This window comes from Vanessa atalanta, chromosome 2, assembly GCF_905147765.1.
Source record: "Vanessa atalanta chromosome 2, ilVanAtal1.2, whole genome shotgun sequence".
Classification (NCBI taxonomy): Eukaryota; Metazoa; Arthropoda; class Insecta; order Lepidoptera; family Nymphalidae; genus Vanessa; species Vanessa atalanta.
The window spans coordinates 11,380,773-11,395,586 of NC_061872.1; the positions used below are offsets into that span (position 1 = coordinate 11,380,773).

The following is a 14,814-nucleotide window of genomic DNA, read 5'->3' on the forward strand; positions in this document are numbered from 1 at the left end:
CTATTGTAAAATTATTCTTTATTAGCCTAACTACTTAAATCTATTCCTCGTCAACCTCGATTTGTTTCCCCTTTCCTGGGCGCATTGGCTTGCGACGTGATGGAGAGCCGGCTGGTTTGGGTTTAGGCGTAGGTGGGTTCTCTAGGGCATCCAATTCGGAGTCTGTTAGCTGTCCCTTGTACCAATCAGCGCTATAAAAAAATGTAAAGAGCATCAGCATCACACAGAACTGTGTAACTTTATTTTGATATTTATTTCAAGGGATTTTATTAATCTACTACTAATGTTTATTGCTTGGGTATTTCTTTTTAATATTTTTTATTTCCTTTCGTTTGTAATGAATACGGAATGTAACAGTCAATCTTTATCGGATAATCTAGTACGAAAATGTTAAAATAAATAGAATTCTAGAGTAGATTCAAAACCGTATTTTGTACAAATTCAATGTTTTTCTGCTATATATAAAAAGAAATAAACTTAAAAATGTTCCCTACCATTCAGGCACCTTTCTCGCCCATTCACACTTCTTGTTGACGTCATCGAAGGCTTGTCCGAGCTTACAACCGGAGCGTCTAGGGGTGTTGCCATTGATGCATACATAGAAGAACTGGCAGTCCTCAGGGTCAGCGTACCGAGGATGTGTCAAACCGAAAGTCTCATTTACAAGAGGACAGTCAAATTGGAAGACATCTGCAATAAAAAAAAACTACTGTTAATTACTGTTTTATTTGTAAGGTTTTCAAACGCGATGGTGAAAGAACCACGAAATAATATTAGAATAAAATTAATTAAATGAAAAAAAAATGGTTTTAATCTTTGAAATAAAAATAACTCCTCAATATTATTTCTCTAATATTATTAATGGAATCTACGTTATACGGATATATGTCGTTTTTAAATGTAAGAACTTACCAGCAGCTCCACAACCCTTCTTCTTAGCCTCATCGGGCCAGGTGCAGATACCGCTTTTGTCGTTGTACACGAGACCATCAGGGCACGTGATCATGTTAAACTTGCCGTCCACACAGTAATAGAATTTACCGCATTCTTTAGGGTCTGAGTGGGAAAAGTATCCATTTTGACGTGGGCAGTGCTGGGCGGGGATGGGAGTTTCTGTAATATGAAAACGTACATTTTAAAGTTAGAAGGTTATTAGAACTAAGTAGCTAGACGTTGCCCATAGCCTTTATATTTTGTTCTAAGCTAAAGAAAGTTAGATACCTTGTATTTTCGTTTAAGTGTAAAAATACATTATAAATGAAAATAATTGCTATAATTTTCGTAAAAAATATTATTTATATCTATATTGTAATTAATAGCTATCAATTGAAAAACCTGATTGTATTTTGTATTAAATTTTTTTTTTTTATAATCTTACTAAATTGTCACGACAACAAAAGTGGTTATTCAATAAATTCCAACGCAGCTTCAAGGCCGTAGCTCCCTTGAGATTGGAAAGTTGTTCCAAGCAAATGTAACCTTTAGCATACTATGATTATACTGATGCTACTAACCAGTCGCACCGAAATGGCAAACACGTGCTACTTCCACATACGTGGAACCTGACCTTTATAATCTATGATTATTTAAAATATTCATGAACTTAGCTTAGCTTAATACATTTTCCGCGTACAAATCGATTGATTGAAAGATAATTTATACAATCGAGATAAAAATATTATCAGATAGTTATATGTTTTAGATCTACGATTTGTTTTAGTAAATTATTATCTTAAAAGTTGTTATCATATTGTCTTAAAAGTTTTTTTAAATTTCTAATCATATCCTTCAAGACTTAAATCCTACTAGTAAATTTTAGGAAATAATCAAACTTATTATGATATCTGTAAATAACAGCAAGGTATAGCAAGTAATAGCTCTTATATTCATATGAAGGTACATATAAATAGTTTCAGAAAGGTCTCAATATGAATAAATAGTAATCCTTAATTACTGTACAATCTACAATCACGGTAATGATGCAAGTTTAACGCTAAGTTTCATTCCAAGCTGATACAATCTAGTACGAGTAGACGTTCATGTTTTCTTTATTCACAATAAAAAATGCCATTTAATCAAGAGTTTATTAATTTAAATGCCAAAATGGATGAACCGATTGTAATAAAATTAGACATTTAACTCCATTATATTATGAAATAAGGCAAAGGGTACTTTTTATTAAAACTTATGTCAATTAAAGTAGCGTGTAATGGATATTAAACAATAGAATATTAATGATTTTTTAATAGGAATAAATTAACCGGTTGTTTCAAAATTATAGTACATTAGAACTCGAAGCGATCGGTTCTTATCGGTCGATAAACTGTCGCTTATATATAAACAGTACTTACGTAGCTTAGGACGCTGAGAGCAATCGATGTTGAACGGGAGGTCACATTTCTCCTCATCTGGGCTGTAGTCATTGAACACCATACCATCAGGACAAAGCTTTTCTATAATCTTGCCATCTCTGTAATTAAAATGATATATTTATAATTTATAAAATAGTGTACTGATAATAAAATAAATAGCTAAATATTCTTTCTTTACATAAAACTATTTTTTTATTTTATTTTTTTATAAAATTCCTTTAAATTTCCCTTAAAATTAATCACATTGGGAGAAATCTTTTGAGAACTAATAGTATTTATCGATATGCTCATAGCACATAGTTATCCCTAGCCTACTGATATTAATTACCCAATGGAAAGCGAGTTGTTTAATATACATATATTAACATAGATAAAGTTTTATATATATATATAGTACAGTTCAGCTATAGCAAGACAATGGCATGAAATTAAGAGTTACTTTCTTAACTGTAACTATTTTATAAAATCTTTCATATTCGAATACTCACTTCTTGTAAAGCTATTGTTCCATGTATATGCTATATATATAAAACATATTTACTTTTTCTCTCTATACCTATAAGATTCTCAGGATGTCAATAAATTTATAGAAAATACTGGATTCAATAATACGAATACAATTATTTGTGTAACAATAAGAATGTCTTAGTCGCATTATATGTATTTTATTTTTACTCAATAATAATAACTTCGATTGAAGGTTTCCTTTTACGAAATATATTTGCGAAACGCAGTCACGGTACTTACGAAAATAAATAAAACTTCGAGATTGCGATTTAAAAAGGAATGTATGAACTTAAGAGCCTTCAAAAAGATTTATCGCTAAATAATGTTTGTTTATGCAAATATTTTCTTGCGGCTAAACTTACTCATATATGAATTAAACGATTGTACATTATCCAAACCTGTATTCTTCAAATAAGGAAAATCACTTTAAATATTGCAACAACCAAATATCTTCAATTTGTATAATAGTTTATATCCAAAATCGTTTGAATTAATCTCACAACTACACGTTAAAAATAAATTTCGGTGTAAATTATACTTTAAAATTTAGTAAATCAAGTTACAATGACGATTTAGTAACAATATGTTATAAAATATATGTAAATTTTAAAGATACCGAATACGGGAATCTTTGATGTAAATCGCCTTTACTATTTATCGGTGAGAAAACGTATATCAAGCTGTTAAAAATCCAAATGAAAAAAGGTCGTAAATATATAGTATAACAAGTAATCTATGACTTGAATTGAATTTTTACGAAACATACATGTTTAACAAATCATTATTTCAACGACATCATAAGTGCTTCTCCAAAATATAGAACAAAACATTTTTAAAGTAAAAGTACAATATTCAAGCACGATTTATTATTATATACAATAAAGAGTATGTATCATATTTTATGATAAATCCTTTTTACCTGCACTCGTAGTATTTGTCACACTGCTCGGCATCCGCAAAGAAACCGTCGTCTGGACAAGAGTTTGTGATCTCCGCATCTCGTTCAGCGTCATCGGCGGCAGCGCGCGCTGGTGGATTCACTGGTTTCCTCTTTCCGTTCTTTGGAACTGCTGATGATGCTAATACTGGAATAAAAATTATCGAAAATGAATACTCTGTAAAACTACATTAACGTTATTACAAATAAACTTATTCCTTCTTGTAATTAGATACGAATCAAGAATTAAAAAAAAAACATTAACAAATATATGTACCAACTGCTCTCATAGCTATCGAACGATATTCAATAAAAATCAGTTATCAAACTTTTTCTATTGAACATGAAAGCTCGTCGGCAGCTACTAAATATATAATTTAAAATTTCAGTCGATTAACAGAGCATAAAACTATTTTACCTTTGCCTATTTAGTTTAAAATTATTGTTATAACAAAAATATAATGCTAAATATATTAATATTTAATTTATGTATTAAATAAATTAAACGTCAAGCGTTATAACGGCTTCCTTTTCATAGAGTAATAGGTATTACTTTTAATAAGAAGTGAAAATTAGTTTACGCTCTTAAAGTAAATTATTATTTTATTACCTTATGAATACAGCAACCTTGAAGTACTTTTATATCTACTAGTACATATTCAATGGTTGATATTTTTATGACAATAACTATGATTATTTTTGTTCTATAATTTTCATAGAGACATTTATATCTGTATCCGTAACATATCTGAGTGGAGTTACATCCTAAACTATAAACACTATAAATATATATTTTTATTTTAGATACATAAATTTACAAAAAAAGTAATTAAGTTACCCAAAAATATATGAATTAATGAAAAACTCCGCTTAGAAATCCTAAAAAAGACAAATTCCTGTATATATTGACATTGAATAAAAATGCAACCGAGTCAATGAATAAAAAATTATAAATAGTATTGGCGACGTTTCCTGTCCTACGCATGCATTTAGCGGTTTGCATTGAGCTGTGAGTTCAACGCAGACTTCCTATTTCAATTTCAAAGCCGAAGGTTGAATCAAATTAATACTTTCTTCTTAAATATAAATATTTTATCCTGAAATATTATATCAAGCAATACTAATATCTTGGTATATTGTATCAAGCAATACTGTTTCAAATATTTTTAAATCAATTAGTTTTGTTTCTAATATGTAGGCGGACTGGCAAATTGGTTATCTGTTGGTATTCGCGAATAGAACTCGGTACTGTACCATCAACTTTGGGAATTAAGATGTTATGTCCACACCACCTACTACCTACCTACCTACACAGTGTAACAGCACTGGCTCGTAAACTCCACAAACTAAAACAACAAAACTAAGTATTGCTGTTTGGTGGTACTAAATGTGACGCGTACGATAACTACTCAAATTAGCTTACCACCAAATAAAAACCTCATTTTTATAAGTTAAATTAAATATTTAGCTATAATTGCTTCGAAATATAGTTTCTTATGATGAAAATAAGGAAAAATCTCAGTAATTTCTCTTCTCTTCTTTATTATGTACTATGTACATTTAATAGTTGAAATCAATTAAATATACCTTCAAGATGTTATTATTCTAATCTAAATGTCATAAATGTATCATAAAATTTTTAATAGTCTAAATGTATTTCCTATTTCAATTAAATTTTAATATTAAAAGAAGGTCGACTTAAATTTTCTTAACAATAATATTATATATAAGCATGTAGTTTTATAACTTACGGCATATTATGGTATATTTCGAAAACCTAAATTACTTTTTCGAATAAAGATTATAATTATCATTGTATAGTAGCGTTTCAAGAACATACTTAACGCGTTGCAAAAGATTGATTTCCAGAATGAGTGTTAACGACAGTCAATCTTAAGATGAGTTGAAATCACCTAGACTTACTAATGATAAACTTTAAGAATAAATAAAAAATATAATAAATCTTAACTTGTCTGCTAAAGCAATAGTAGGCAACCAAAGATCATTATAATTCCAATTTCTAATTCGATTAGTAAAAATACATTTCTGATCATTTTTGAATAATATTACGTTAATTATTATTAATGACGAGTCGTGATGACCTAGTGGTCAGAAAACATGAATCCTAACCGATGATTCCGAGTTCAAACCAGGGTAATCACCATATTCATGTTTAGTGGTGAAGTATGACATCGTGAGAACCTACATTTGTTGTATAAAATCCGCCACGTGTATCCTATCTAACAATCCGGAGCATAAACCTTCTCCTCAAAAAGGAGAGGAAGTCTTAGCCCAGCTATGGAATATTTGCATGCCGTGGGAATAGTTAATTCGATTTCAACAAACGGTATTAAAACTTTACTTTTCATACATTGTATTAAGAATTATCGAGTACAGTTTACATCACCAATGAGCAAATTTAAGTATAAAGTGATGTCGACATGTTTAAAATTGTACAGTATTTTTTTTATTGTCAATATAAAGTATAAATAAAACGCTAACGGGCTGACTTATATAAACACAGATTTATCACTTTCCGATATTATTTAGGGACATAGCAACTCAGTTATCAATGTTGAGAAATGGTTAAAGTTTCACATGCGCCGATGTCTATGGCATTGATTACCACTAATTACCAGTCCACCTACCCGTGCTTCAAAAATAATCATTGATTTGACATTCGAAAGTATAAGGCACATTGTTTAACGAGTCTCTATCTAAACATATATAGTCTTTAACTAGAAATATGTATGTTTTTTTTAAATATTTATTAAAGACTAAATGTTTTGTTAAAGCTTAACTTAATAAATACTTAAAATATTCGTAACGTACTATATACATATGAAGAAACTATATATATCAACACATTTTAGGAGTAAACGCTTTGACCTCATGACCTTTAACCAGTTTAACATAACGTGTATGTTATGTTAAACTGGTGTTAAACTGGTGTATGTGTCTATCGTTGACATGAAAACATAGCAGTAGACTCTTAAACGAACAAAGACGGGTGAAGCAATAATCTGTAATGGTTTCTCTGTTACCTAACTTCACGAAAGTTGAGTCTGAGCCAAATTTCGACCACATTGACACTATATTAAAGCCTAGTACATACGTTGATAACAGATATTTATAATTGATTGATTTTGAAATTGATTTACTTGATATTTATAATAATCATGTTTCTTTTTGTTTGTTTTAATATAATGTTTTTAAAAGCTAAACATTTACTCGTGTTTTAGATCCTTTTAAAATTTTCAGTGCCAAATATGTATTACTTTTTTTTAATATTCATAAACTGACTCAATTTCATAGAAACTTTTAAAAATGGAACAAATTGTTTATTTTTATACAAAAATACAATTGCGTTCAATTAAAATACTGTCTTTTTATACATTATTAAAGATTATGGTATGTTATTGTACTCAATTGAATTGTTATACTTATGTTTAAAACAATAAAAATATGTAACAACTATAAGTTGACATTCTATTTGACACGCGCTCTACATTATAAAGGTCCGGTTATAAGGCGGGAAACTTTTCTTATCATGAGTATATTTCTATGATAAGTGCATTCGCCTCTCAGTCAAGCTTTGATATATTTTCCGCAACTATGTATCCACACCCTTACTTAACAATAACCTTGAAGGTTACCACACCCATTACAAGCCTTTATTTCATTTATATACAATAAAAAAATTACAGTTAGAAAGTTGTAGTGACTTTTTATAGCATTATTAATTATTTAATTAATTAATCTTACTTGGATGTTTACCATTCGCAAATATATTTATAAATAATATTTATTGCCATATGATTACGTAAATAAATTACAAAATATTCATATTAATTATTCTAAAAGGTTGATTTAAATACCAGAAACTAGACACGTCAATTAGACAGGTTGTATTATTTATTAAGCCAAGGTCAGCTGATAAATTAATTAATTTCAAATATATTAATTAGAGCATAGTAACAAGCTGTATTCATGAAATAAAACAATGTATTGGATCAGGCAACTGTACATGGAAACAAAAGTTATTTAAAAATCAAAACACGCTAAACATAAAAAGCGTTTCAGTATGGAAACAGACTTACCAACTAGACACGCCAAGAAAACAACACCTATGGATGACTTGAACGCCATCTTGCGAACCCCTTTTTAATACTGTAACAATCACTCAATATAATGTCAAATAGTGACCTATCGATGATTCTCTCACTACGTTCTCTAGCGCACTGACAATAACACTTTTTGTCCTCCGTTCTTACCTGCTGAACGCCTTAGCGAAAGGTTAAGCCAGTATGCCCGTCTCTCTCCCACTCATTTATGTTCGTATATATCCGTACTCGTTACTCACGAGTTCTTCGGACTATTTGGATCCTGTTATCGCTACGTGTTCTGCAAGAGAATTATCATTAGAACAAGATATTTAAAAAAACTTCTACCAATCGTACTTAAATCGGATTTAAATTGGTAAATAAATATATTCACCAATAATTTAACTGTTTTGTTCATACAGTGTATTGTTTCTTTACGGGTAGTAATTAGAATGTGTAATAAAAGACGTTACACAACGTGTTAAGAAATGTGGGTCACATTAACAAGGCTTGATTAATTAATCTAATTATTAAAAGTTAACATTTTTGCGTGTATTTCTTGCTACATAACTTCATCGAGGTAAAGTGAAGAATAGCCCAACCTTGACTCTTGCCACGAAATGTCTGCTTTGAAGATGTCTTATTTTAACATAAATGCAAGACAAATGTCAAATACACTTTGACATTTATTTTATTAGTAACAATCAAAACATTTCACTTTAGTTTAATTATGAGAAGTTCGTTACAAATTAATACTAAGTCTTGTGCTTAATTAGCTAACTGCTCGCAAAACCTGATTAGGTATTATGTACAGTAGAATGATTCGAATTCGTCAAAATACTTTTAAACAATACCACATTAAGTAATGTCAGTTGATTGCTCAATTGGCATTATATATGTATTGCAATTTTCTCATAATCTTACTATACATTAAAATATTATATTTAGTTCACGGCTTGAAGCTTATAAAGGTGTCTTAAATTACATTTATTTATAGATCTTATCATAGAAATAATATTTGTACCTAACTCAAGCTCACCCAGAGAACTGTACAGACACAGAGCTCTACAACTGATTAAAAATCCTATAGGATCCCATCGTTTGACAAGTTAATTAGATAATTACATGATTCAATAGGTCATGTAAATATACAAAATATTATTTTTTTATATTTATTTTATGCATTTAAACAAACCTTACGTACAAATTAGTTATCTTTAAAGAAACTATTTAATTAACTTACAAAACCTATAATAAGAGCCCCTATACATTAATATATTATTTATATAAATGTCGTAAACACGAACATCGTCATGTACCCAAGAATGCGAACTTTTCGTTGTACATCTTCACGTTGACAAAAACCATTTAACCTTATTATTTTTAACCTTCTTAAAAATGCTGTGAATCTATTATTTTATTAAAATAATTATAAGCAGACATTTTAAACTAGGCTGTGATTTTTTTTTGCAAATTAAAACGTGGAAGCTGTAGTTAATATTCTAAGGATTTTTATATTAAAAAAGTTCTAAGCCGTTATAAACTCTCCTAATCTAGTATTATATAACAATGATTTAAGCATTGCATTGGATTTAATAATTAATATACTTAGAGAACTTGAATTTCGAATTCTTGTTTAACGAAGTACTTCTGCGGTGATTTGATTCATGACAATTATTATTATTTTCGAAAAAAATGTTTATACATCAATTTACGTTAATATTATAAATGCGAACTTATCTCTGCTTGTTACCTCTTCATACTTAAGCCGCTAAACCAATTTAGATGACATTTGATTTAGAGACAGTTGGACTCCCAGAGAGGAACATAGGTTACTTTCTTTAATTCTCCCCTTGAGGGTGTAAAACGGGAAATTACTATTTGTGTGTTATAGCTAAAGTTTTATAAATTTTGCGCATGTGACTTTACATGCAGGTTTAGCTAGTTTGTTTGGATTTCAAATATACGTATAGATTAAGAATTAGTTTCTTTTCAATTTGCATATATGCATATTTTTATTAATATATATGCAAATATTCAATTACACTGCGTATTTTAGCTAAAAGTATATTCATAAATAAATTATATTAACGAACATTACATTCGCTATGTAATCGCAATTTTGGTCGTAATCGCTTGTTTTACTCACTAGTTTGGTCTTGCTTTACATATCATTTGAAAGGTTCTGAACTTAATTATTATGTCTTAAAATAGTCATTCATACAATTTGAAAAACAAACTATATATGGAATTGTACATCCATTGCAAAATTGTGTTTTCGTATTGAAGAAGGTCAATCATAAACTTGTTGATAGGGCTTTGTGCAGGCCCTTCTGGGTAGGTCCCATTCACTCATCAGCTATTCCAACGCCAAACAATAATACTTAGTATTGTTAGGTTCTGGTTTAAAGGAGTGGACCAGTGTGACTACAGGCACAAGGGACTTAGCACCCAAGTTTAATGGTGGTGTAAGGAATGGTTAGTGTCTCTTAAAGCGCCAATGTCTATGAGCGGTGAGGACTACTTATCAGTTGCTGGCTCATTTGCCCACCCGAGTACAAAACCATCTTTAAAAAAATGCGTCATACGTAATCACACAGTTATATGTATTTTTTATTTATCAAAAAGACATCGACGAAACTACTTGTTCCTTATTGACACAACCAATAGCAATTAGGCAAAGAATAATTATTTCAATGTTAAAAAACTGATTCCATTAAATTACATACAATATATTGTAAATAATAGTAGGAACATCTGTAAGTTATTGTATTCAACGACTTTATCGATGGAATTCGTAGTGACATAATGATGATGATGGTGATGACTGCTTCGTTGGTACAATGGATGTATTGTAAACTGCAACCCGAGGTCCTGGGTTTGAGCCAAGAGTTGGCCCAACTCAAGTACTTATTTGGTTCCAGTTTCATTTCAGTTTGAAATTTGCAAATTGACAATTAACACTCCCATAGTTAGTTGGTCACGTTCCTGAACTCTCTCCGGTGTTGTCGAATTGCCATCCCATTGGATTATAAGAGTTAGGTAATAAACAGAGTTTTCTGTGTGTACAAACTTACGGACTATAACATGTCTTGCTCTCGACTATTCTTTGTTGAAAATGGCTATTGTGGCCGAATCGTATTAGAAAGACATTACCATCATTCACATAATCCGTTTGTTCTGTCTGCTATTGGGCTCATCCCAAAAAGGCCATAGCCATTCTAGAACCGGGCGTCTTTACTCAAGCACTTCCTAACTATTAACGTCAACAACCAGGTCTTTGTTTCTCGAAGTGAATAATCAGGGTTTGTTTCGTTCCGACTATGGTTCACAGCTATACAGGGTTTTATTATTATTCTATTACAATATACATTAAATTAAAATGGATTCGTGTTAATCGTGTTATTTTTTTTTTAACAAAAGTAATATATTATTCATTTTAATACCTGTTAAAAATATTATTATATATACTACCAGTATAAAAACTAAATAGTTTTTTTTTCTATAAAATATAAATACAGATAAAATTACATAATGATAAATTCACGAGTTAATGCGACGATATCACTTAAATTGCACAAAGAGCATGCGAATCATGCAAATCTCGCTTTCTTAACTCATATGCGTTAGAAAGTAACGATCACGCTCAGGTGACATTAATTTCACTCTATCACTATTGCAAATGTTTACAACTTTTTATGATCTTAGCTTATCGCGTCCATACAATTAATCCGTTTGCGTGAATGCTCTTAGCTCTGCAATAAAAAATAAAATGAATATCTCAAAATATTCAATAATGATCATTTCTTTAGTAAATTTTATTTTTCGCATTAAAATTGATTGAGACAAAAATGTAATTCGAGTAATTTAAAAAAAAAAACATACGTGTACGTATTGTCATAGTCCACTATCTTGCATAGTATTGCATCCTGTATTCTTATCATAATGAAGATAACCTTTTATGGTCTTTATTTAAAGTGACTTCAATGTATGATTTTATTAATCACACATAAAACAAAAACAAAAACTAAATATGTATAAAAAGGGCCTTATTTATATTTTATTTATAGTCAAGTCCAGCACTCGTTAGTCTAGTGGCTATTACAGATCTCGAGGTCCTAGGTTCAAGCCCCAGGTCAGGCCGTTAAAAGGTATTTGGATTATCTGTTGAAAAATGAACTCGTTCTGGTCGTAAGATTAGTTCTATGAGGGAATAGCAGAATAGCTTCTGTGTTGGCTATAATATGTCTACGTTGACATATCATCATTCATATTGGGCGCCGTGACGAAATAAAAAAAATATATAATCTGGATTAATTTATCTGGTTATATATTTATTTTATATAAATTCCAAATAAAATAAAATCAATTTTAAAGGAATCCGGTAGATTTTATGTATTTTATATTGAAAAAATAAACAATTACAATCAATTTTGTTTTATTCTCACTACGGAATATAAATATACTTTTATATGTATTACAAAATAAAAATACCTATTTGTCTGTCCTTGAACATAAACTCGAATAAAAAAGAAAAATAAATTTTTAAGCTATTCATATCATTGTTTAATAATTAATTATGCCTACTTGTAAAAAAATATTTAAAATGTAATTATTATCTAAATAAGGCTTTCATCTTATAAACGTCTGAAATTTATATTATGTTAATATGAGAGTTATAAAGTCAAACATAAAATATAATGGACATTTTATTTAAAATTCATGTAGTTTTAATTCAAAATTCCTGAATTTTAAACTTAAAGGTATCCTTAAGCGACTTTGAGTGTAAGTAAAGGGCTAATTAAAATAGTTACGTAGGCGTTGGCGTGTATTCAACATTGCCTAGTGATTAAATAAACGAGACTGGACCCACGCGCTTACAATACCAATCTATGTGCAATGAAGATTCTTATTAAGGTTGCAATTAACCAAAGAATTTAATTATAGTAACATGAAGCATCACTGATACCTATATGAGATGAATTTTAATGTCTCGAAGCAGGACATTTCAAAATAAATACTGAAGGATCAAGTGATTACTACAATAGTTACCTAACGCCGCTTTTAAATGTATTTTTAATCTATTCTAATTTCAGTTTTTTTTTATGAAGAACTCGTATAAGATTAAACAGTACGAATATTAAAATACTAAATATTAAAATAATGGAGACATTTAAAAAATTAGGTACACTTTTGCCTTAAGTGCCTTAAGGCAAAAGTGTAAACTATCATTAATAACATTACTGAGGCGATCAAGGGATCTCCGATGTTAATTATGTGCCTCGTGCGTACGTTTATATTAGCTCATTCGCCCTTTAAACCAGAACACAATACATGTATAACTATATGGCAGTAGGATAATAAAAATTGGGGAAATGGTATTCCTAGTGTTACCCAGATAGATAGTCCTGTCATCGAAAAAATGTTCACCTTAACCACTGTTATAGAATTTAATTAATTCTGTCGAGGTAGTTCTTTCTTTTGTTTAAATAAAATATTTAGACAAACATTGACAACGCGTAAGTTAAATTTGTTTATTAAAATAAATATAATATAGATATATATTTACTATATATTTAATTTCTTCGCATTTATGAAATAATATTTGTGTTTGGATAAAACTTGGAAGATACCAGACGCGGCTCAAACGACAGCACATCAAGCATGTTAAATGCATTTAAAATATTTTACCTCTTACAAAGGAATTGATTGACAGTACACGCTGGGGTACGTCAGTGAGGAAGCAACAGAATCAAGATGGGCATTCGTTTGAATAATGTAACGTACGGGATCCGCGGGTTCTCTGATGCTATCTGGATAGCTGTCTGAACGGTGATGCATAGGTGCATTTAGATCGCATTCATGATTCAAACACGCCGGCTACGGCTTTCCTTGTTGCCTTTCTATAAAATAAGATAAATTATAATATTCACAGCCTTGTTCGGGTTTGTTTTTGTTTTGTTTTTGAATATTATCCGATTTAAAAGGAGGACGTAATGTGTTTTGATTTTTACTAACTTGAGTGCAAAATAGGTTTATATTTTACTTTATTTGTAATATCGCAGATAATAGACCACAGACGATCATTAAAAATTTTACGAGAATGAAATTACTAAAAATCTATTTACGAGATGCTTAGATTACTAGTAATAGTTATAAGGCAAGATCTCTGATGATCGAGTTTCGAAAACAGTGCTGACTATTATACGAAGTATACACAAATCTATAAGAGATCGTCAATATTTTAAGTTTTTTAAATCATATCCGGGTGAAATGAGGCTTCTATTTACTACTCGATCGCATCTACTAGATCACATCTTAACTATCCACTAAAATATTGAAATACACAAAAAAAAAATGTCTATTCGTGTAGAAGTAGTTCAGTTAAATGCACACAGGAAATACAGAAGACTTTTCTTTTATGACTTATATGTGTATAAAGAAGATACTTATGCTGAATGTAAAATGACATTTTATAGTGGCCGATAGACTTTACTTTTAACTTAAGAAGGTTGTCAATGTTGGTGGACTTTCGGAACTAAGATGCATCGGTCTAACATGCCTGTAGTTACACTGGCTCACTCATATAATATATTATACTATAATAAATTAACATAAAGAGGTATCCGTAAAATAGTGATTTTAAAAACATACGCATTTCGAATAATTAACCCCTAATTTTGTACTAGCTAATATGCCTGTTTTTGTAATATACTAATTGTACGTATTTTATGAATAATATATATAATAAATATATCAGTAAGGTAAAATAATATACATTACAAAGACTGGTGTAAAATTTATACAATGCAAATAAAATTATCATCACCATCGTGCAAGTGTATTTAATAAAAATATTTATTTGTTAGCGAATACTACGCGTATCAGTAATTAT

General features: G+C 29.8%; 1 protein-coding gene across 1 annotated transcript; it reads right to left on the reverse strand.

Moving 5' to 3' along the window:
* Nucleotides 1-8,053, reverse strand: LOC125071336 (protein obstructor-E-like). The gene is made up of 6 exons (XM_047681542.1): nucleotides 7,917-8,053; nucleotides 3,799-3,964; nucleotides 2,352-2,470; nucleotides 913-1,113; nucleotides 495-690; nucleotides 1-191 (listed from the first exon to the last, which is right to left on the reverse strand). The coding sequence occupies exons 1-6, from the start codon at nucleotides 7,963-7,965 to the stop codon at nucleotides 41-43; spliced, it is 882 nt and encodes a 293-aa protein (XP_047537498.1). The 5' UTR covers nucleotides 7,966-8,053; the 3' UTR covers nucleotides 1-40.
* Between the last annotated feature and the right edge of the window lie 6,761 nt (nucleotides 8,054-14,814).

Excerpts from the sequence above, each read along its gene's own strand:
- LOC125071336 (XM_047681542.1), bottom strand. The coding sequence starts at position 7,965 with ATGGCGTTCAAGTCATCCATAGGTGTTGTTTTCTTGGCGTGTCTAGTT. Across the intron at positions 2,471-3,798 it reads GACAAATACTACGAGTGCAG|AGATGGCAAGATTATAGAAA; the intron begins GTAAAAAGGATT and ends TTTTAATTACAG. Across the intron at positions 691-912 it reads GAAGGGTTGTGGAGCTGCTG|ATGTCTTCCAATTTGACTGT; the intron begins GTAAGTTCTTAC and ends TTTTTATTGCAG.